This window comes from Pleurodeles waltl, chromosome 7 (assembly GCF_031143425.1).
Source record: "Pleurodeles waltl isolate 20211129_DDA chromosome 7, aPleWal1.hap1.20221129, whole genome shotgun sequence".
Classification (NCBI taxonomy): Eukaryota; Metazoa; Chordata; class Amphibia; order Caudata; family Salamandridae; genus Pleurodeles; species Pleurodeles waltl.
The window spans coordinates 464,538,454-464,563,886 of NC_090446.1; the positions used below are offsets into that span (position 1 = coordinate 464,538,454).

Sequence of the window (25,433 nt, forward strand, 5' to 3'; positions counted from 1 at the left end):
TTCTCAATGAATTTCGAAAACCCACATGCATGGAAGGAAGTCATCCCACCACTCAAGATTTCACAAACAAATTGGCAACTCACTACACAACCAAGGCAGACACATTGGACTCCTATTTAAAACAGAAGAAAAGCATCAGCACCAACCCCTTTACTAAAATACCCTTTAAGAATAAACCATCCCAACCTCTACAGTCTTTCAAACAAATATCCCAGGATGAATTTATGGATTTGGTCAAAGTAAGCAGACCTTCTGGTTGCACTTCTGACCCTTGCCCACCACAAATCTTCAAGAACATCCTGCTATCTACTTCTGCTGCCACACCTGTAAGAAGAATCATCAACAACTCTTTAACTTCAGGAACTTTTCCTACAGACCTGAAAAAGGCATACATACGACCATTATTAAAGAAAACAAACCTAGACCCGCAAGACCCCAACAACTACAGACCTATCACAAATGGACCTTTCCTGGGCAAATTGATAGAGAGAGCAGCATTCGCCCAGATGTCACAATTCATTGAAGACAATTCTATACTTTCAGACTTCCAAACTGGATTCCGCCCAGGAAGAAGCACTGAATCGGCACTCATGGCAATCTGGGACGATCTTAAAAACACAGTCGACCGAAATGGAGTTGCTGCACTACTTCTCTTGGACCTCTCAGCTGCCTTTGATACGGTTGACCATGACACCCTAACTCAAAGACTCCACGAAGCCGGCATACAAGGGATTGCTCTCAACTGGATTACTTCCTATCTCCAAAAAAGAGCGAATATCATCCACTCGCCCCCCCTTCTCGTCCGAACCCTACCTCACAAAAACAGGGGTCCCCCAAGGGTCAATCATCTCACCTTTGCTTTTTAACATCTACATGATATCTTTACCAGAACTGATCAATGAGTTCCATCTCACATGCTACAACTATGCAGATGACACACAAATACTACTTCAATTAGAAGACCCCAAAAACATTGAAAAGTCACAAATCTTCAGTTGCCTCAGAGCCGTTGATCAGTGGATGACCTGGAGCCATCTCAAACTAAATACCTCCAAAACAGAAATACTCATATGTGGTGACTGGAAAAGTTATGACCCTCTGTGCATCTGGCTTGAAGATCTCGGACCACCTCCTCAATTATCCAAGGAAGTGAAAAACCTAGGAATCACCATGGATTCCAAGCTAACTATGAATACCCAAGTAGACAAATTAGCACGCACAAGCTTCATCACCTTAAAGAATTTACGACGCATCTTCCCCCACCTCGGATTTCCACACAAGGGGCAAGCTACTATCTCACTTGTATTATCCAAACTGGATTATGCCAATAGCCTCTACCATGGATCATCTCTATCTGTTATGAAAAAACTACAACGTATCCAGAATTCCGCAGCCAGGCTACTACTACATATAAAGCCGCAAGACCACATCTCCCCTGCCTTGAGAGCACTACACTGGTTACCCGTTGCCAGAAGATGCACTTTCAAACTGCTTTGTATCACCCACAAAGCTATACATGGAACAGGACCGCTTTTTATCAGAAAGAAAAAAAAGGTGGTACATCCTTCTCCGTCCAAGCAGCAAAACTATGGAATTCATTACCCCCAACTATAAGAGCCACAGATAACTTTCTTGTTTTCAGAAAACTACTCAAGAGTTGGCTCTTTCCTTCATAACCACCTTTTTCAAACAACTATGAACTGCATATGCCTATGTGGATAAATATTTTTTCAGATTATATGTATATTTCTATTTATTTATAGTTTCTTTGGAAAATATGTATTGCTACTGTCATAACAATAAAATACACACACACTCTTTTAAACCTGTCTGACTAAGTATTTTTTACCCATGATTCTAATTATGTATTGTATGTGCATATGTGTGTATTCGTGTGTGTGTGTATAAATATATATATATATATATATATATATATATATATATATATATATATATATATGTGTATATATATGTGTATGTATGTGTATATGTTGTTTCTGTGCTTGGCATGTTGTGGATCATTGCATGGCTCCTGTTTTTTTTTGGGTTGTTATACTAGATATCTTTGAATCTCTTCTCTCATTTTTCATCACTCTTATGTCATGTCTCTATCAAACTATCCTCCATTCTCACTCTGACGCATCCCAAATCCCTTCGACCACTTTCATCTCCTAAATATCTCTGCCTAAGCTCTTCCCTCCACCTCCACATCTAACTCACCAAACCTCACTCTACCTCTGTGACCTCCCACACAACCCTACTAAATTCTCCTGCATTCATCTCACCCTGCTACTATGCTCTCCCTAACCCTTCCACATACTCTTCCCCCCTCCGCCCCCCTTTATTCATCCCAAGACTTTGGATTGAGTAAATGAAGGATATACTCCCAATTAACACTTTTAGATTTCTTTCCTCCTCCACCCCTCCATTACTCCAGTCAATCTAACTAACAAACTCTCATATCCGCAGCTCAAATTAACTCATAATAATACTAAAACTGTACTCATTATTAAATTATACTAATCCATCACTAATTCTTGTTGGGTTCCGGAGTAGCGTGCTACTCATCGAAAAGCGCTTCGAAGCCTCGTCAGGGGTAGTAAGCGCTATATAAATACGATTACAATACAATACAATACAATGTTATTCTTCATTAAAAGTGTGCAAAGTTGTTTAGAAAACGTGTTCATAAGTCATTAGAAAGGTGTTTGGAAAGAAGTGAGAAAAGAGAGCAAAGTTCCTTATGGAAAGTTTGGATAATGTTTTCTATTGAAAATGGGGTAGCTAAAAATCCGAAAAACGTGAGGTATAATTTGCAACATGTGGGCAGAGTTCTTCTTTGAACGAATCCTGAATTTTTAAATATGTTTGTAGATGGACTGAACAAGAAAAGTATGCATAATTATTTACAAAAATGAGAAAATCTTTATTAAAAAAACGAGCATTATCAATTAAAACATGTTTGAAACGTGCGCAGAACTCTTTAGGAACATGTGCAGAACAAATTACAAGAATGCACATATTTTAGCAAAAAGTGTTCCGTTTTCAGGATCCCAACAGACGTTCATACTGAGATTCATGGGACACTCATAGGCTCAGTCACAAACAACATAAGGAGTGAATGTTGGGGTTTCATAAAGAAGCGTGTGACGGAGCGTTTGTTTGTGGGATTACCTGATGGCAAACCTGGGACTGCAAACTCCAGGAATGGAACTCTGATGTAAATCGCGTCTCGTTTGGTTTTCTCCACATCGCCGTTGTTGAGAATTAAATCCACTATTTCACTGGTCCATGTAGTGCCTGAAAGGTTAGAAATACAAAATAAAACCATTTACAGCATTTCCTGATATGGTCAAATGCCTTTGACTCCAGTCATAACGTGAGAGGAAAGTCAGGCCTTAGCTGACTGAATGAGGTTGTGTCAGAGATAAATAGATGTATGTACGAACCCCTGATGATACCGAGGCCTTTTTGTGAGTGCTCCGAGTAACAGGGAGACTCGTCACAAGACGTTTCAATTGTCCCTCTGGTTGGACGCATTTGACAATGCGATTTTCTGAAAACCCATGTTCAGGTTCGAGCAGTGCAGAGCTCTAAGGCACAGTGGTGGCTGGTGAGGTTTGTCATTGGTGGGGCTGGGCTTGGTCCGAGGGGTGGGGGAGAGAGGGCAGTGTGGTACAGCATTTTTTTGGGAGCCTAGTCGCCATTTCTTGTGCAAGTCCAATTTAACATAAATGGGGTAAAAAGCTGCATTTTCCAGCTCCATTTTTAAAATAAAAGGAACAAAAAGCTGCAGGTTTGAGCACGTTATGCGAGAGCTGAAGCTGTGCACAGCCTCTGTGAGACACTTGAGAAACACCAGAGATATTTAGGGACAACCACCCTTAAACACAAGAAATGAGACCTACTAGTCACAGCTGGTTGGCCATGGGCATGCGAGGTTACTGGCCACATCTTTGTCATACTGGTCACAAGCAAGGGTCAGCCACTTGCTATGAGAGATCCCGGAGCTCTGCCACTGCTGTACACCAGGTATGAGAGAGCATCAGGCACACACACTGCCAGACACCGGGCACCAGAGCGCGCGCAGCAAAGGGACCCTGAGGAATACGTTTCGTAAGCCTGGCTAGTTAGGAAAGCCTGATTTCCTTCTGTATCGATGTGTGCAGCTGTCAAGAGAAGAAATGTTATAAAATAGTACCGAATTTCAACAGAGAATGCACAGTCCTTTTGAAGAATGGACTTGCCCATAATATGCCATTGCTTACAGGGCCCCAATCATTTTACATGCCTCTGCCCTCTGCCTGTAAGCATATTAATAAATCATGCCAGATGCCAAGGGTTATGAAAGGACGGACATATGTCCGTGAGTGAGCAGACAGTGCAAAGTATGTTAAGTGGCTCGAGTCATGTTTGATATTCATACTCAACTCCTGAGGCAAAATGCTCCCCTGGCCCCAAGGCCTGCTGCTGCAGTACACCCCGACATACAATGGCCCAATTACAGCTACGCAAGTGAACCCTGGGCCCTGCAGCTATTAATATCTTTTTTATGGCCCTTACCTGGTGAACTGCCAAATGCTGGCCTGACTCCTTTACATATGTCAATGCGGCACTGTATCTGAATCATGGATCTATCGCAACAGACACACAGCATGCACTGTTACTAAAATGGTGTCACCTACTCAAGCCTGACAGCACTGGCAGTCTCAGACACCACTCAAGTCGAGTGTGCGCATTCTCGATTTCATGGCTTCCCACCTGCCACACCCTTTCCCGACTTGTCACAGGTTGGGGTCCCACCCACACCCTGTAACAAGTTAGGAAAGGGTGGGGTGACATTACTCTCTGCTCTCTGATTGACGTGGAGGATAAGCCCAACAGGGCTTGCATTAAAAGTGCCCAGGGCTAACTTTACCTCTACGTCATCAGTGGGTGGAGACTGGGCCTTGATGCTAGGTCTTTGCCAAGCTGATGACATCACAGCCCTCAGGGCTGTGAGACTGTCAGCCCAAACAAATACTTAGACTGTGGGCCTGCTGGGAGATCAGTTAAAGTGTCAGTCACGTGTCTGCATTGTCATTAAACACAGAAACTACAACACTGGTGTCGGGGAGTGGGGCAGACACTGCTCCCCGTTCTTTAAAGTTACAAGAGTTTTTTTCTTTAAATTAAAAACATATAACATTGGAACGATTGCTTTTGAAAACTGTGAATATAAAGGGGGCGGATCCCCGACGCCCAATCACAGAAACCGCCACTGCTAAGGCAACACATGACCATAGAAGATGACTGGCTAGAAAATATATTGGGGGTGTTTTGACTGCCTAGAACAGGTGAGCGCAATTCAGTCCAAGGCCCAACCGGAATCCCACAGACCAACCACACATATAGACACATTTTCAGAGGGAAGATATAAGAAAATACACGTAGTAGACAAAATACCTTTTTTCCAAAAAGCCCCTAGGAGTCTAACCAGAACCATGCAAGAGGTCTGAGGGCCTGTCAGAGCTCATCACCGCAACCAGTGATATGGATCCCATTCAAGTGAACAATGTCAAGGCCAGAGAACTCAAATAGCAGAACATCCAGATAATATCACTATAAAAGAGCATCACAGTGGAAAAAGAGGAGCAGGCCACTAGGCTAGAGTGTCCAGAAAGAAGTGCTAGATGTATTGCGATGAGCAAGTAGCTCTTTTTACTGGGTCTGAGTCACTTTAGAGTAGTAACACTGAGGCCCTCATTACAACATTGGCGGTAAATGCAGAAGACCATCAACACACCGCCGCGGCTGCGGAATCCCGCCACAGCTATTACGACCCACGGCTCAGAATCTGCCAAAATCTAGACACCCACACAAGTCCGCCACACCAAAGGTCAGTGATAAACTGGCGATAACAAAACCTCGACCGTCACGCCAACAGGAATACGCCCACACTATCACGACCCACGAATCTATGTGACGGTCTTTCAACTACGGTATTCCATTGGCGGCACACACCGCCATGCTCAAAATACACACACACTTACAAAACACAACCACATTAGACAAATCAAAATACACACACCTGATACACATACACACACCACTCCCACACACCCAATAAAATATAAAACACACACCCACATTACCCACAAACCCTTACAATGAAAAATTTGGAAGAAGCAGAGAGACAGCAAAGCAAAGACCACTTCAACAGACAGAGGCACACAACACCATCACTCATACACATCCACGCACAAAACACCACACACCCCTAAACATCACCCCACACATCACAACACACATCACCTCACACATCACGCATACCACCCCATGGCACCGCAAAGACACCTCAGGTTTTCTGAGGAGGAGCTCAGGGTCATGGTGGAGGAAACAATACGGGTAGAGCCACAGCTATTCGGATCACAGGTGCAGCACACCTCCATAGCTAGGAAGATGGAGCTATGGCGCAGAATCGTGGACAGGGTCAACGCAGTGGGACAGCACCCAAGAACACGGGATGACATCAGGAAGAGGTGGAACGACCTACGGGGGAAGGTGCGTTCCGTGGTCTCAAGACACCACATTGCGGTTCAGAGGACTGGCGGCGGACCCCCAACTCCTCCCCCACAACTAACAACATGGGAGGAGCAGATCTTGGCTTTACTGTATCCTGAGGGCCTCGCAGGAGTAGCTGTAGGAATGGACTCTGGTAAGTCAAATCTTTCACTACTTCATCCCCCACCCTACCTGTATGCTATCACATACCCCCACCGTCGCCCTCACCCGATCACTCCAACTCCTCACATATGTCCCACTATCACAAACTACACATCCCAACACCAAGCCCTGCATGCAACAACAAAGCATGGACACCCATCACCAATGCATGTCCACTACACATCCCCACAGACACCCCTAAATAATTATCACACAAGGTCCTACACAAGAATGTAAGCACTGGGGTACAGGGCCACCCACCCATTGCACACCATGGCACACACAGATGCAATAATCATGCCTTTACACCCCTGCAGGACCCATACCCAATGTCAGTGGACAGGAGGTTCCAGACATGTCCACTCCCCCCACAGAAGAGGCCCACAGTGATGACAGTGGCTCTTTCCAACTGGATCTAGATGACCAGCCCAGCCCATCTGGGACCTAGGGACAGTCGGTTCCCATCACACAGTCACAGGCCACTACAGAGCCTCCCCCCTCAGGAAACACCAGCACAACACCCACCCAGCGAGCCCATACCTCTGTCCCCAGGACACGTCAAGCAGCAGTGTGTCCACCACAACAGGGAACCCAGGCTAACCCACCACCCCAAGAGCAGCAGGGACCTGGGGGCAGTGGCAGTGGGCACACAGTTCAGGGGACAGAGGCTCAAGAAAGCAGGGGAACTGGGAGGTCTGCTGTGCGACAGGGGGAGGACAGGCCTAGGGAACCCACTCTCCACGAGGCCCTCTCCATCATCATGGGAGTATACCATCATTCCCATGAGACGATGGCAACAGTACTGGCCAAGTTTCAGGAGACCCAGCGGCTTCAGGAGGAACAGTATTTGCGGTTCAGGGAGGAACTCAAGTCCATCAACACCACCCTGGGCACCATTGTAGGGGTGCTGAAGGACCTCCTGAACACCAGGAGGGACACTGTGGCACAACAAGGGGCCCCTGACACTAGCCTGGACGATAAACTGCCCACCACCTCCGCCAGCGTTAGTGGACAGGAGGCACCGCCACAGGATCACGACACCAGCACCCCACCCCCCACAGATGGAAAACCACCCCGCAAGCGGTCCCTGAGAACTAGGACAAAGACAGATAACAATGCCAAGACCCCGCCAAGAAATGAGACCACCCTGAAGGTCATCCTTCTGTCCCACTTTGTCACCCTGTCCATCCTTAAACTGCCCTAGTTCCACTTCCTATGCCCCTTTGGACAATGCACGTGAGCCAAATAACTGGACTCTGCCATGGACATTCCTCCACCATTATCCCTGACCATTTTACAACCCCCTCCACTATTTAGTACTTAAATAAACACCCTTGAATCACAAAACAATCTGGAGTCAGTATGTGCTTTCACAAATGTGTATTTGCAATAACTGAGGGAAATAGCAATGTACATTCTATTGTCAACATACCTATGTCACATAGCTCTAGTCCATGAGGTAGCATAGCAGAGGTCACACAGTGAGACCCATATCTGTGAAATCGAAAGGGAAAGTGACAAATTAGGGTCCATACACTGGGTGAATGTGACAGACAGATGATAGGTCTAACAATTTTATCAGATGTAGGAGGCAGTGATGTCTTCTTACCTGTGTCTCACTGGAAGTATTGCTGGATCATGGTGTTTCTGTTGTCTATGTCTTCTTCTTCTGCCTCCTCTTCTTCACTGTCCACAGGCTCAACAGCTGCCACAAGACCTCCTTCTGGACCATCCTCCTGCAGAAAAGGCACCTGTCGTCGCAAAGCCAAGTTGTGCAGCATACAGCAGGCCACGATGATCTGGCACACCTTCTTTGGTGAGTAGTATAGGGAGGCACCGGAACCTGGCCTTCAGGAGGCCGAAGGTCCTCTCTATAACCCTCCTAGTTCGCCCATGTGCCTCATTGTAGCGTTCCTCTGCACTTGTCTAGGGATTCATCACTGGGGTCAGTAGCCATGACAGGTTGGGGTAGCCAGAGTCACCTGCAAATGTCGAGGGACAACTGTTAGACACACACTAGCCCGTAGGTACAACCCCATACCCAGACAACTATTCACACTGTATAGGGTCCTTGTCCTCACCTAATAGCCACACACGGTGCCTCTGGAGTTGCCCCATCACATAAGGGATGCTGCTATTCCTCAGAATGTAAGCGTCATGCACTGAGCCAGGAAATTTGGCATTCACATGGGAGATGTACTGGTCGGCCAAACACACCATCTGCACATTCATCAAATGGTAGCTCTTCAGGTTTCTGTACACCTCTTCACTCCTGCAGGGGGTACCAAGGCCACATGTGTCCCATCAATGGCACCTATGATGTTGGGGATATGTCCCAGGGCATAGAAGTCACCTTTCACTGTAGGCAAATCCTCCACCTGAGGGAAAACGATGTAGCTGCGCATGTGTTTCAGCAGGGCAGACAACACTCTGGACAACACATTTGAGAACATAGGCTGGGACATCCCTGATGCTATAGCCACTGTTGTTTGAAAAGACCCACTTGCCGGGAAATGGAGTACTCACAGGTCCTGCACTAGAGGGGGGATTCCTGTGGGATGGCGGATAGCTGACATCAGGTCTGGCTCCAACTGGGCACACAGTTCCTGGATTGTGGCACGATCAAGTCTGTAGGTGACTATTACATGTCGCTCTTCCATTGTCGACAGGTCCACCAGCGGTCTGTACACCGGAGGATGCCGCTATCTCCTCACCTGCCCCAGCGGACGTGCCCTATGGATGAGGACAGCGACTAGCGGGTCAGCCAACACTGAGGTACTAAAACAACAACTTTATTGCACACATTTGTCAATCCGCTATGTGCCTGTCTTGGTGTTTATTCAAGGCCTAGATATGTGTGATGCATTTTAAAATAATGCCATGTGGCCCCCTGAAATGGCAGCTGCCTGACCTGTAATTTGGGACAAGGGGATATGAGGTATCTGCGCTGGCGTTGTACACCGTCGCGGTTGGCGGTCGAAGACCGCAGCGCAATCCTGCATTGGTTAACATTGGACCCTATGGGTCCCAAGAGCCAATGACAATGTACGCCGGCGCGGACGTGACTGCCATTTTCTCTCTGTTCACTCACTTGATACCTGATCTTCAACAGGAGAGGACCTACACTGCAAGTGCTGCTGTGACCTCAGTCTGGAAGCAACGATGGCTCATGTGTCTGGGGAAAGGGCCCCTGCCTTCACATCGAAGTAGTTAGAGAAACTAGTGGATTTGGTCCTCCCCCAGTACACGCTACTCTACGGTCCTCCAGACAAACAGGTGAGTACACTGTGAGCATACTGTATGGGCAATGCCTATTTGGAGTGGTGTGGATGGTAGATGGGGGGGAATGAGGCGTGCATGATCCGAAGGTGAGTGTATGTGCGTCAGGGCAAGGATGGGAACGTGGGCCAATGACTGTGATGGTCCATAAGAATAATGTTGTACCTTTCCCCTGTACTATTCCTGTAGGTCAGCGCCCACCAGAAGAAGGATATTTGGCGTGCCATCGTCAAGGACGTCTGGGCCCTGGGGGTCCATCACAGACGGAGCACCCACTGCTGTATAAGATGGGAGGACATTCGTTGCTGGAGCAAGAAGACGGCGGAGGCCCAGCTGGGGATGGCCTCCCAGCGTGGGAGAGGTGCCCGTCGCACCATGACCCCCCTGATGTTCCGGATCCTGGTGGTGGCGTATCCGGAGTTGGATGGGCACTTGAGGTCATCACAGCAGCCACAAGGGGGTGAGTACAGTCACATCCATCTGACTCTGCACGCATTGGAGGTGTCTGGCTGTGGTAGGTGGGCTGTGAGTGCCCCTAGGCTAGGGCGAGCCTTGTAGGGAAGGACCCTTTGTGAGGCAGGCTAAGTGGCACCCCAACCCCACCAGTAGTAAGAGCCATCTACACCTAGTCAGGCTCCTGTGACTTCCATGTGTGCAGCAATCAGGCATAGGCCATGTACCCCATGTCCCTGTGAGGAATTAGGGAACTCTAAGTGCATGGCATAGTTCAGAGGGCTGCTGTGTCTGTAGTGTCCGCCAACAGTAGCAGTATTGCATGTACTGAACATGTTTTTCTACTTTCTTTCCCCCCCTTTTCGTGGTCTCCCTGTTCTTGTGTGCCTTAGCATCATCAGCCGGAGGAGCTGTGTCACCGGAGCAGGAGGGAGCTGCATCCCACATGGCCCTGGAGGGCGACACTACGGAGTCAGAATTCACCAGTGGGACGCAGGGCGAGGGCAGCTCCACGGCGGGGACTGGAGCAGAGACCAGCGACACCGACTCCTCCTTTGATGGGAGCTCCCTTGCAGTGGCAGGCCCCTCTGTGCCCCCGCATCAACAGGTACAGCCGCCACCCCCCCTACCAGCAGCGCCCTCCCAGCAGCCCCTCAGCATGTGTCCCGTGGCCGCTCACCCAGGAGGGTGGGCATCTCCTTCGCCCCAGGCACCTCAGCCCCTGCCCCAGTCAGCCCTGCAGCCCTGCAGCCCTCAGTGAGGAGGCCATTGACCTCCTGAGATCCCTCACTGTTGGGCAGTCTACCATTCTGAATGCCATCCAGGGTGTAGAGAGGCAGTTGCAACAGACAAATGCATACCTGGAGGGCATTCATTCTGGTCAGGCAGCCCAACAGAGAGCATTTCAGACTCTAGCCTCAGCACTAATGGCAGCCATTGTCCCTGTGTCCAACCTCCCCCCTCCAACTTCCTCCACCCAGACCCAATCCCCTGTACCTCAGCCTATCCCAAGCACGCCATCAGACCAGCATGCACACACCTCAACACATAAGGGTAGCTCTGGCAAACATAAGTACCACACAACCCACAGGCACTCACACAAGCATCATACCCATGCACACATACCAACATCCACTGCCTCTACTGTGTCCCCCTCCTCCACGTCTCCCTCCTTCCTCCCTGTCATGTCTCTATTCACACCTGCATGCACTACATCCTCAGCCACTACCTCCATCACCAGCACACCCATCACCACACATCGCTCACGTGCAATCACCACCCCCACTACCATTCACACATCCCCTGTGTCCTCTACCAGTGTGTCTGTGAGCCCTCCTACCAAATTACACAAACACAGTCACACACCCACCCACCAGCCATCCACCTCACGACAGCCTCCAGCCCATGCACCTTCACCCAAAGTCAGCAAACGAACACCTCCTACAACCACTACCTCTTCCTCCACTCCCAAACCCCCTCCATCTACCCGTCCCAGTGTGTCTAAAAAACTTTTCCTGTCAAACCTTGACCTCTTCCCTTCACGTCCCCCACCCCTTCCATCCCCTAGGGCCCGCCTTTCCAGATCCCAACCCAGCACCTCAGCCACCACATCACCGGGCACAGTGGTGCCAGCAGTAACCGGATTCTGGAGTGCGCTAAGCAGTAGGGCTGCCAGTGTCCCAAGCAGCGAGGCTAAGGACATTCCCCCACCTCCAAAACAGAAGTTGCCCACATCTCGGATGGAGAAGGCCAAAACACCTGCCACCAAGGGCTCAGCCAGGACAACAGTTGGGAGTGGCAAGACAGCTGCGCCACCATCCAAGATGGGGAAGGGCCTGAAAAAGAAAGGCAAGTCAACGTCGCTGCCAACCTGCACGGCGGACAAGACCGCCACCGGCACCACCACCTGCACCGCCGCCACAGGCACCGCTGCCAGCACCCAAGATACTGAGCCCTTCACCTGCACCGCAGACACTGTGCTTTTCAGCAGCACCAAGGTTAGTGAGCCCGCCACCAGCACCGCCGCTCAGGACCCCGCCGCCAGCACCTCCGCTCAGGACACCGCCGCCAGCACCAAGGTCAGTGAGCCCCCCACCAGCACTGCCGCTCAGGACACTCCCGCCAGCACCAAGGTCAGTGAGCTCCCCACCAGCACCACCGCTCATGACACAGTCGCCAGCACCGAGGTCAGTGAGCCCCCCACCAGCACCACTGCCCAATGAGCGCCGCAAGCATCGCCACTATTGAGCCCGCCGCCAGCACCGCCAGCAGCCACACCACATCCTGAGCCAGTGGCACCACCGCAGACATGGCTGCCATCCCCAGTGGTCATTTGTAAGAGGCTGGTGGTCAGTTCCAGGGGCCTGGCCAGCTTGCATTTTGCACCACCGTCAGTGGAGTGTCACATCCACTACCTCTGTCCTTGGCAGGATGAAGCACTCTGGGCACAAAGCCCGCTCCAGAACCAGTAGAGAAAGACATTCACTACCTCTGTCCTTGGCATGATGAAGCACTCTGGGCACAAAGCCCCCTCCAGAACCATTGGAGAAAGACATCCACTACCGCAGTCCTTGGCAGGATGAAGCACTATGGGCACAAAGCCCACTCCAGAACCAGTGGAGTATCACATCCACTACCTCTGTCCTTGGCAGGATGAAGCACTCTGGGCACAAAGCCCACTCCAGAACCAGTGGAGTATCACATCCACTACCTCTGTCCTTGGCAGGATGAAGCACTCTGGGCACAAAGCCCACTCTAGAACCAGTGGAGAAAGACATGCACTCCCTCTGCCCTTGGCAGGATGAAGCACTCTGGGTACAAAGCCCCCCCCAGAACCAGTGAAGAAAGACATCCACTACCTCAGTCCTTGGCAGGATGAAGCACTCTGGGCACAAAGCCCCCTCCAGAACCAGTGGAGTATCACATTCACTATCTCTGTCCTTGGCAGGATGAAGCACTCTGGGCATAAAGCCCCCTCCAGAACCAGTGGAGAAAGACATCCACTACCTCAGTCCTTAGCAGGATGATGCACTCTGGGCACATAGCCCCCTCCAGAACCAGTGGAGACTGGTATCCACTTGAGAGACTGTGGCTTTGCACTCCCCAGGATAAAGCAGTGGGCAAACCACCCACTGTAAATACTTGGTAGACTGTGGCTTTGCACTCCCCAGGATAAAGTAGTGGGCAAACCACTCACAGGAGAGACTTGAGAGACTGTGGCTTTGCACTCCCCAGGATAAAGCAGTGGGCAAACCACCCACTGGAAAGACTTGAGAGACTGTGGCTTTGCACTCCCCAGGATACATCAATGGGCATGGAGCCCCCTCATGGAGCTGGCGTCGTGCACTTATCCGGCTGAGGTGCCCCCCCTTCCCTTTTCCCTGAGGTGCCTGTGTTTTTTTTCGATCTGATGCCCCTGCAGTGTTCTCTCCGTTTCGATCGGGTATCTTGTCTGGGCCTCGCTCATGCATTTTGGGCCCAGTGGTCCACGGACTATATTGGTGCAGTACCTGGACTTTAATTCTTGGTGTACATATTTGTTTATAGTGTATATACATTTTTGATTAATGGATTTTACATGATTACAATCGTTCAACTCATTTCCTTTTGTCCTTGCGTTCTTCCGGGGTGGTTGGGGGTGTAAATGTAATGTTTCAGCATATATTGGTGTGTGTGTTGTTGTGGGTGAGAGTGGGGGTGGGGGTGTTTCGTGCTGCGTGTGTGTGTCACTCTCTTTTCCCTCCCCCTCCCCTGTGTCGTAGGTGCAGTACTCACTGTGGTTGTCGCCGCCGTCGGTCGTGCTCCTGGTAGAGGAGCAGGAAGACAATCGCAGGGAGTATTTGGAGTTCAGGCTCCATGGCGTCCTGGTTCCTCATGGAATGTGTAGAGGTGAGTGTTTTCCCTTCCAAGTCCTGTTTCCGCTGTGTTTTTGTTCGCGTTGAATCCGCCCCGGAAAAGGTGGCAGATTGGCCTTTCATAATAGTGTGGGCGGTACATTGTCTTCTGCCTGTCTGTTGGCGGTGACCGCCGTGCTATTTGTACCGCTGTGGCGGTCGGAGTGTTAAAGTGGCTGTCTATGTTGGCGGTTTCCACCACGGTCAGAATTCAATTTTTTTGACCGCTGGCCCGTTGGTGGTTTTACCGCCGCTTTACCACCGACCGCCAGGGTTGTAATGAGGGCCTGAGTCTGATATTAGTATGGACAGTTATCTAAACTGCAATACCCTTCTAGTAGCTTCCATTTTTGTTTATTTATGATGAAATGCATAATACAAAAATTATGATTATGGGGACAACCCACAGCTCATATTTCAGTTTAAGGGCCCCCATAGCTTCCACTTGGAACTTCAACCTATGCTGAGCTTTATTTGCCAGTGGATGCAAAGGAACTCACTCAAGCTAAACCCAGATAAAACTGAGGTTGTGGTAATCAATAACGTTCTCAACTTCAGGACACCCTGTTATTTCCCAATGGTAATGAGGCATTCCCCTTTGTCTTAGCTGTCAGCCAAGAGTTAAGGGGTAGTCTTGTATTGCCAACTTTCTTTGGGCACTCAAACCAACACAGTGACTGCAAAATACATAGGCTTATTGAAAATCATAAGAGAACTTTTCTCCTCACTGTCCTTCAATGCGTTTCGGTTGACTATTACAGCAATCATTGTCTCTCGCCTTGATTACGTCAGCTCTATTTACCTGGGCCGCCCATTCTTTCTCCTTCATAAGCTCAAGGTCATCCAAAACAAACCTGCGAGGATGATTCCCAAACTACTCAGGCGCAATCATACCACCCCTTGACTTAAAAAAGATCACTGGCTCCCTGTTACAGAGAGAATCCAGTTTAAGGTCACTTGTGTGACAGATAGAGTAATTCACAAGTAGGGAACTGCTTTTCTGTCGCCCAGAATTAAAAGGCATACCAGTGCAGCAAGTCATTTTGCTGTGCTACTTCACTGGGAAAGGGCAGGAATGTGCTATGTATAAGGTATACAGAACATTTCTGCCTTTTTCCTCTGCACTGGCGCCCTTTTGACAGCCTAGTGCAAAGCAGGCACCCTTACACCGTGGTGCAAGGGGCCTATGTTGCATGCAGGATTGTTTTTGTGCAGGAAGGGACACCTTTCTTCACAAAAACAATCCTGAGAGGCATATTCCTCTATCTATGTATACTGCAGAATGCAGCAAACATAGAAAGAGGAAGTAACGCGGATAAATAAAGATATTTCTCCTTGTTTCACTGCTCCTAGGGAGGCGTATCTTTGTGGCGCATTCCCAGGTAAATATGGGAATGTGTCAAAAACCATGGGAGTTGTGTGGTAACACCGGTGAAAAGACCTTGCCTGGGCAGAGTAAGGCAACACAGTGATTTCCACTGTGTAGCCTTACTCCAGTTTTATGGAGCCTCTCAGTGCCACGCAAAGTGGTGCTGTGTGGCTTAGAAATGTGACTGAGAGGTTTGCGTCATGCATGTACCACATTGTGTGATGCAAATGTGAAACAACCTTCTCATAAATATGCCCCAGAGAGCAAAAGACAGAAGCTTTTCTGCCTTTACCCCAGCTTTGTGGAACTCCCTTTTGCTGGTAGTTAGCTATGAGCCAAGCTATCTAAGACTGAGAAAAATCCAGAAAGCATGGCTATTCAGATAGGCTTTCCCATGATGCGCAGCTCTCTTCCAACCAACTCCCCTTCTTTTTGTCTCTCTCAGCAATTAAAGCACTGGGTGTATAAGAGGTATATAAATTCACCTAACAAATTCTCCTAAAAAGGGAGCAAGGAAGCTTAAGTATCACATGGGAAGCACAGGCAGTTCATAGAGGAATGGAGGAATGAGCCACAAAAGCAGTTGGGGAAAGAAAGCAATAGGCCCAAGGGGTGAAACCCAGATGCAAGGCAGTTGAAAGCAAAGGGAAAAGAGCGCAGAGGATGTGTGGAGGATTGTGCAGTTTGAGGCATTGGGGTCAGGGTGGCACAGGCAAGCATTGGTACATGGCCAGAGAGGCACATTGGCAGCAAAGTACGGGTTGGCATGGGAACAAGGTACATGAGTGATATAGCAGTGATGCACAGGAGTGGAACAAGTTAAGATACACAACAGAAGCAGAGAATGAGAGGCACAGAAGGACCTGTAACAGGGAGGTACATGAACGACAGGGAGCCACAGAGGAAGCATAGTCAGAATGACACAGTGGGCTCAGGCTTGGAGAAACCGGATCTAGCACAGGTAGAGTGTACAGTATGGCATAGGCAAAGAGGCATGGGACACGAACAAGAGTTTAAGCACTGTTTCTAAACATCTAAATTCACTCCTCTTATTTTGGTGATTTGTATCCCATTCATTGTGATTTAGCTTATGTGTGTCACATTCTCAACATAAAATGATAACAAACATAGCATTGTCTGTTACATTATTGACAATATCTGACCCTCTGTGAGCAGTGATGTTTCGAAGGCAGAGACATTTTCAGGTATATCCTTTTTTTAAACGGATCCTTCTCATTAATGATTGGATTTAGCATCAAGGCAATGATTGATGGCTTAGAAATGTGTCCTGCAAACAGCCTGAAGGTTGGACTAGAGGTGCCAGCCAGACAAAGAAGAAAGGTGACCATAAAGAGATGGAGAGCTAAAGAAGTTCAGACGTGAGTGAGTAATGGAAGAAAGGAGGGGACTCAGGGCACAAAACCCTCCTAAAAATTAAGATTACCTGGCTGTTGTTAGATCTGTGCAGTAGATCCTTCAAGTAGGTTTCTGGGGTCCACTGTCATGGAATCACTTCACTTCGTGAGAGCTTTAGGCAACCAGTCACCAATATACAGATTAGGAGCAAGACCAGAGAGCTCCCAATTGATCCCAGGGATGACTTCAGTATGAATTACTTAGTGGGCAGTGACCTTAAGGATTGAAGTTCATTGGAGGGCATGATCACAACATAGCACCAGAGCACCCTCAAAGGAAAAAGGGCTCTCTCAGAGAATGCTTCCACACTGTGCCACGGAGGTGGCTGGTTGGGATAATATATGCATGATAATATGCACGTGCTGTTGCATGGGTCTATTGTAATTTACATGTTGTATTCTTTTCAAATCTGTATTGCCCGAGTTAGGAATATCACCTGGTGGAGGTTTCATACTGTGAGCAGTTTGCTGTTGGAACTGCCACTGAGAGGACATTCCTGGCTGCAGGTGATGTGGATGAAACTTAATAAACCATTGATTTACAAGAATGAAAGTGCAGCCTCTGTTCTTGTTACATTTGGCAACGATCTTCTGTCACCTACCGCTATTCACATTATGGCACCTCTAAAATTTTCCTGACTGGTTTGGGCCACTCGCACTTCTCAGACATATCTTCAGATTGACGGACCCTACCCACATGGATACAAGCTTCATTCAGTCTCCTGTCATGGCGCATTCTACACAGTGCACATTGCACTGAGAGAAACTTTGTTAAATTAAGAATTTTTTACAAAGTGTACAGGGCAGCCTTCCTCGCTCTCCCTCCACGCACTCTGTAGGATTTGACTGTACTGTGTTGCTAAGCAACACTAGTAAACAAGTCGCGCGATCACCTCCCACATGATCTTTTCCTACGCCATCAGTTTTCTTGGCTGCACAACTGTACATAGAGCACCCCCGCCCTGGTCATGACATTTAAAGAATATCCTGCATAATTACTACTCTGAAGCACTTTCTGTACTTTTCCATTATGTCCACACTATACTGATAGCTCAGTTGACTTGCTGATTCACACAGCTTAATTCTGGATACCTTTGTTGATCACAGATCACCTGTGCTGATTCACACAGCTTTTTATGACTTTTTGAGAAAATGTAATTCTGACATTTGGGCATAAATGAAAGTAATATATGATTGCTGCACAGCTACATTCTACATAGCAGATCAAAGTGTTCTCTTGCACTGATTCACACAGCTTGTGTAGCTCCCTGTGTACATTTGTTGTTATGCCTACTAACTTGTTTTGGTCTCAGATAGAGTTGTTCAGATATCCTATATTTATACAGCATTGCATTTGGGTACTGAATATACTTAGTTGACATTTATACTTCCATGGCTCAACACATTATCCAACCTCCGCCATTTCTTAAAAATCCTGGAAAACCTACTATAATGTGGTCCTATTGGTTCAGGCTTTTTCAGAACAATTTAGTGGCAATTGATGCCACCGAGTATAGCCCAGCCCAAAGGTTTGCGTTATTGTTTGGAGGCATTGGTCAAGCAGCTCAATAGATTTTCGATAGCTTTCCACCCATAAGTCCTTCACAAGCACAATCAGGTGACAGTCAATGGAACATTTACATTGAGGTCATAGCTAGACTACAGAAACAGTTCTCAGATGAACCTAGTGTTATGTTAGAATAGTACATCTTTTACAAATGAAAGCAACTGAACGATGAAAGTATTGAAGAATATGTATCTTCACTCAGAGTGTTAGCTGCCACGTGCGAGTTTGGTCATAGCCTGGATTTTTACATCAGAGACTAATTTGTGTTTAAATGTTTTTCACGCAAAATACAGGAGAGACAACTGAGATGCAAAACCCTAACTTGTCAGAGGTCACTGAATTAGCGCTAAGCATAGAAAGGTCTCAGGTGTCTACAAAAATAATGCATGCTGACTGCACAACCAACATCAATGCAGTAACTCCAGAACACATTGGCAAAGAGGAGTCAGTGTGTGTGGTTAAATTTGATAACAAGAAAACAAATTCAATGAGTAAAGAATGGTCTGTCTCTTGTTACAGGTGTGGGTCCGAGTTCCATATTGGGAATTCTCCCAAATGCCCAGCCATAGGGAAATGATGTCTGAGCTGTAAGACGGTAGGACATTTCCAGACCGTTTGTAAGAGCTCAAAGAGAACTGTAAGGGTCAATAACATAGATAATGAAGTTGATACCTGTATTGATACCTTCAACAATGTAATACTTACAGTAAATGGTGCAGAAAAAAACAGACCAATTAAGGATCCATTGCGTAATGCCATTGTTAATGCTATTTCTTTACAGGTTATGGCAGAGTCAGGATGATCCATAACTATCCTAAACGCTATAACATTTAAGTGGGGTGGACAAATCTCTTTGTATCAAACAGGTGTGAACCCTAAAGCATTTAGGAATAAATAGATAGATATGGTAGGATTGTTCTGGTTCATTGTACAATGCTTAGGCAGAGAAACTTACACCAAGGTATTGGTAGCGACAAAAGGGAAAAACGTCATTGGCTAGAGGGAATTGGCATGAATGAGATTATACCTTCTACTGGGGTCAGAAAATCCCATAAGAGTGAAGGAACCAAATGTATGTCAAGTAGATTGTGATAGAGGCTCTGTGAAGGATATAGTAATGGGGTTCCAGTCTGTATTCAGTGAATGAGTGGGGATTGTGAAGGGTGTAGAACACCAAATCAGACTTATAACCAATGCCCAACCTGTCACACACAAGGTGTGACCAGTCCCTATCAATATTAGAGAAGATTTAAAGAATACATTGCAAATCCTGTGTTCACAAGGCATCATACAACCAACCAGTTCTTCACAATGGGCAGCCCCTGTAGTTGTTGCACAGAAAAGGTCAGGGGATGTGAGGTTATCCATTGACTTACGTGCCATGAATAAGAATATCATCATAGATTGTCATCCATTACCCAGGATTCAAGACCTCCTGGCAAATCTGGGATGGACAAAATGGTTTTCCCTGATCAACTTGAGATCAGCGTATCACCAAATAGCATTAACAACAGAATCCCAAGAATTGACAACATTTGTAATGCCCTTTGCAGCTTACAAATTCTTCAGGTTGCCTTTTAGATTGGCTTCGGCAGCCAGCATTTTCCAAAAATTGATGGATACATTGGACCATAACATGAAGGGAATACAGATGAACCAGGATAACTTCTGGATATTTGCATAGTTTCTGGCTGAACACATTGACATCTTGAGGAAAACCTTGGCAATATTAGACAGTAGAGGCATGACTGTTAGGCAAGACAAATGTAAGTTTGCCATGAGTGAAGTGAAGAACCTGGGTCATACGGTGTCAGCTGAAGGCATCCCCACTGAGAGGATGTTTCTGGCTGTGGGTGATGTGGATGCAACTTAATAAACCATTGATTTACAAGAACAAAAGTGCAGCCTCCATTCTTTTTACACTGGTGCTGGTCTGGATTCTGTGATAATGTCCATGCTGCAGTCAGAGCTACCTGCCTCTCTGGAGAAGTAGTTCAAGCCTACAGTGGCAGATCATGTTCGAGACCTGCCAAGCCTGCTAGTGTTTCAGGAGTTGATTGAAGCTACCAAAACTCAGTCAGAGGTCCAAGTCTGAAATATTTACCCAAGAACATTCCAACCCAAGCACACGGAAAGGAAGTGTGTTCCTTCAGAGATACATATCAAGGATGGTTGCTCTACAGAAAACTTTCATATCTGAAACCTAGAACTGTGAGAGGATATGCTGGATCTTCTTGAGGAAAATGGCCTAAAAGGTCCCATTGTTGACACTACAGGCACCGAACATCTACTCATAAAGCAGTTTTTTTTACCTTGACAAAAGTGAGACGTACATAGCCATAAAATGTATTAAAGTTTATTAAACATATTACCTCAACAATAAGTAATGTAATATCTTTTTACAAAAAATAAATTTGCATGAAATTAACATTTGTTGGGAGTGCTTTATGTGCTACCTGAACTGCACATTCTACCTCACATGATTCTCCTAGAGAAAGTCTTGACTATTTGAACTCGGTTCCCTATGAAAGTAAAAGCATAAACAGGAGGCACTTGGTAATTCAGTGAGCTCACAGCAGTACCTGGTTCATGTACTCTCAATGGCAATACTTGTTTCAAGGGCCCCTAAATGCCCTTAAGATACACAGGCCTTGGATAAGTGGCCTGACACCGAATATCAAGATAAATTTATCTTCAAAACCTTCAATTCCAGTTATTTTCCATCTACACACAGTTCTACTCCTGTGAGGAAAATGGGCCAGTTAGAAAGGAAAACATTACTGAAGGCCTGATTCTCTAAGGCAGATTTTTATTTGTAAATATATTTGTGTTCAAGTAATATTACACCCATATGGGTTAATATATCACAACAGGGTCCTGGATTAATAACTTGCGAAGATTCACACCACACTAAGGGCCATATTAATAGGCCCCTAGCGCCACAGGAGCATCACTTTTAGTAAAGGTATGCGTTGTAAAGGCATGAGTTGTAAATATGTGGTGTGGTTCAGACCACTTTGTTTAGGCATGCGTGGTTTAGGCATGCATGATTGTATACTACAACCCTGAATCCTCATTCAAGTGCATTACTATTAAAATCCGTAACCCACTAGAAAACCAACCTGCCTGGTTCTGAGCACAGATCCTAATCAGCAGTAAGCAGAGACAGCTTTGGTTTGAACAGGACACAAGCAAAGGCCTTCCTTCCACTAGGACTCCCTTTATCATTCCCATGCCAACTATCAGTGTACCAGCTTGTTCTGTATAATGGCCATCATTTGTCCCTGTCCACTCCCTCTCCGACATAATCAAGATACTTAGAAGTTGGTGGCCTGTAGTTAACTTCTACCTATCGTCCTGCCACAGGTTAAGGCTATTGTTTTTCCCCTAAAGGAATTCCACACCATTTCAAAACATCAATTTATGTCACTGATATTATACAAGCCATCAGGCACAGAAAAAAAAGAAAGACAGTTTAGCAAAATATTCTTTGCGGTATTTCTAGCATAAACATTTGTGCATCACTGAATTCGTTTTTCGATAAATATTACAACTGTGCATGCATTATTTCGGGTAGTAGCTCCCTAAGGCAGTTTATGAACCGTATGGCCCTCATTATGACTTTGGCAGTCTTTTCAGAACACGGCCGAAGCCACGGGTGCCAGAAGACCACCAGTGCTGGCGATCTTCCGACCACCACATTATGAGTCCTAAAGGATTTCTGCCACAGTTTGGATGGAAATCCTCCAGTAGTCGTGCTGGCGGTCGGAGGGGCATGGGCGGTTCCACCACCAGCCCGCCCCGCCAAAAGGACTCCACCAGCTGTAATACAGCCTGGATGTCCTGATGGCGGGGTTCTGCCGGCGGTGGAAGCGCCTGTTCCCGTTCCCTGCTGGAAGACCTGGATGACCTCCTCGCCGGACAAGGTAAGTCAATCGTCTGACAGGGGAGAAGGGTGGGAGGAGTTGTGTGTGTGTGTGTGAGTGGGTGTTGTCTGCTTGTGTGAATGTCAGTGTGTATGGAAGTGTAATGGGTGTTTGAATGAGTGTATGATTGTTGAAGTGGGTGCATGTTGGAAGTGTGAATGTGAGTATGGATGTGTGAATGCGAGTATGGATGCTTGTGAGTGAATGCGAGTATGAATTTGTGTGAGTGAATGCGAGTAGGGATGCATGTGAGTGAATGCGATTACGTAAGTGTAGATGAATGAGTGTATGCGGGGTGCATGTGTGTGTGCGTGTCTGCGGGGAGGGGGTGATGTCCTGGTAGGGAGTGCGAGGGGGTACTGGGCTTGTGGAGGGGTTGGGGGAGTCGTCTGCTGGTGACAGGAAATACATTTCCTGTCGCCGGTAGTCTATCCGTCAGGGTTTTTGTGGTGGTTCTATCACTGTGGAAACCCTGGCGGAAAGCTGACTCGTTATACCATCGGCCCGGTTATCCAACCACCCTGGCGGTATCAGCGGGTATGTGGTGGGTTGGCCTCTGCCAACCCGCCACACTCATAATGTGGCGGTCTTCAGACTGCCAGGGTCAAATGTAATGTAGGCTTTTGTAATAGGGAAAAGCTGATACAGCCCAGTCAGTGAACGTGCACTTTAAATCTTGTCAATGAAGAAACATGACACTCGCAATATTTGCTTTGCCCCACCTCTCTACATTAGGTACACATATTTTTTTTGCTACAATCACTCTTAAAGGGGTGACTTAGGAACACCCAAACTGCTTTTCAGGCTTGTGTAGGGGCGGGTCTTCGTACCCCAGCACCTGTCTTGCTTGGTCCCTTGCTCCCACCTGCTCAGAGGAGGGGTCGGCCACTCACTTACGGACCCGCACTATTAGTATGCCAAAGTACTCCACTGGTTTCTAGGCTTGTTTTGGGATGGGACTTCATCCACCAGCACCCATCATACTTGGTCTTTTGCACCTGCCTGCTCAGCGGATTGGTTGACCACTCACTAACTGGTCTTGGCTATTAAATTGCCAGCATACTCCTGTGCATCCAAACTGCTTTCCAGGCTTGTGGTCGGGTGGGACTTCATACCTCAGCACCCATTGTGCTTTGTCCTTTGCTCCTGCCTGATAAGAGGAGGCTTCGGCCACTTACTAATTGGCCTGTGCTATTAAAGCGCCACCGTACTCGTGGGACGCCAGAGCTGCTTTCCAGGCTTGTACTGGGTGGGACTTTGTCCCCCAGCACCCATCAGGCTTGGTCCTTTGCACCCGCCTGCTCATAGAAGGGGTCGACCACTACTAACTGGCCCCTGCCATTAAATCTTGAACATACTCCAGTGCCGCGGGATATCCAAACTGCTTTCCAGGCTTGTGTTCGGGTGGGACTTCATACCACGGCACCCATTGTGCTTTGTCCTTTGCTCCTGCCTCCTCAGAGCAGGGGTCGACCACTCACTAACTGGTCTGTGTTATTAAATTGCCAGCATACTCCCACACTGTGGAACAGCCAAACTGCTTTCCAGGCTTGTGTTGGGGTGGGCCTTCATCCCCAAGCACCCATTGTGCTTGGTCCTTTGCTCCCACCTGCTCAGGGGAGTGGTCAGTCACTCACTAACTGGCCCACGCTATTAAAGTGCAAATGTACTCCTGTGCTATGGAATGCGCACAGGACGCATCCAAGTGAGTGCCCGGCTGAAGACTCGGCCAAGAGAGGGCTCATCTGTGGCCGTCCGCAGTCAGGTAAGGCTGGGCTGGGCCACCCACTTTTTCCTGAGCACTTTGGAGGACTAGAGGAGATAAGAACCACTTGCATAGAGCTGTATTATTAGTGTGCAGCAGGCGACAGCACTTAAAAAACTGAATCATCCGCTCTGGGCATATCTACACCTTCCCCCGAATCAGCATGAGATTTTAACAGTGAGAAGAGTCAGGGGCACGTTATCACCCAGTATTTCCAGATGAGGAATGCATAATTTTAAATTTAAGATCTCCCAGGGTGGTGAGGAACCTACTTGCCACACTAAGACACCTTACTGACTCTCCTTGCCGAGTAAGAGTGCTACACCTAGGATATTTTTACAGCACACTTAGGGCCTTGCACAAAGTGGCATTTACAAACCATAAGGACCCTGGGAACCCGGCAGGTTCTCCACAGCCCCCCTTGTGCCCACTCAATAATAATTACCCCGCCTTAAGTAATCTTGAGGAGAACAATTGACTCCCACTGGCATACATGGAACCAGGTTACCCGCTAACTCCTACAGCACTGGATTTTATCATAGGCCACGAGGGGCCGCCAGCTTCTTTAGAGAATCCATGCGCATGTGTGAACACTGTCTCTTTGCTACCCAATTTAGACTCAACCCTTTTTGCCTTGTCCTGGACTATTGCGGGGTTCTGTTTAAAACATGAGGATGAGGAATGGTTAGGTTTCATCACAGATTTTGATATAATTTGCCTCCAGGAGACCTGGACCTTGAAGGATCTTCACATAAATGGGTACCATTGTTACTTAAACCTACTGGCCCTGCTATCTCAGGGAGGGCGATGGGTGGTCTTGCTGTTCTCATTTCTGTCAAGCATAACAAGGTAAATATTAAACTTTAGGGGCATATTTATACTTGTTTTGTGCCAAATTTGCATCATTTTGTTACGCAAATTCAGTGCAAAACTAACTCCACATTTATACTGTGGCGCTAGACCCGTCCAACGCCAAAGTTATGGAGATAAAGTCATTTTTTGGATGTGGAAACCTACCTTGCGTCAATAAAATGCAAGGTAGGTGTTCCTGTGCAAAAAAT

General features: G+C 47.4%; 1 protein-coding gene across 2 annotated transcripts in view; it reads right to left on the bottom strand.

Annotated features, from left to right (window-relative positions):
- Window positions 1-25,433, bottom strand: part of LOC138304196 (sulfotransferase 1 family member D1-like) — a 133,014-nt gene that overhangs the window by 61,813 nt on the left and 45,768 nt on the right. For both annotated transcript variants that reach the window (XM_069244050.1, XM_069244051.1), the window contains exon 3: window positions 3,175-3,300. In XM_069244050.1, the coding sequence (XP_069100151.1) occupies window positions 3,175-3,300 (126 nt within the window). The remainder of the gene's footprint in view (window positions 1-3,174; window positions 3,301-25,433) is intronic.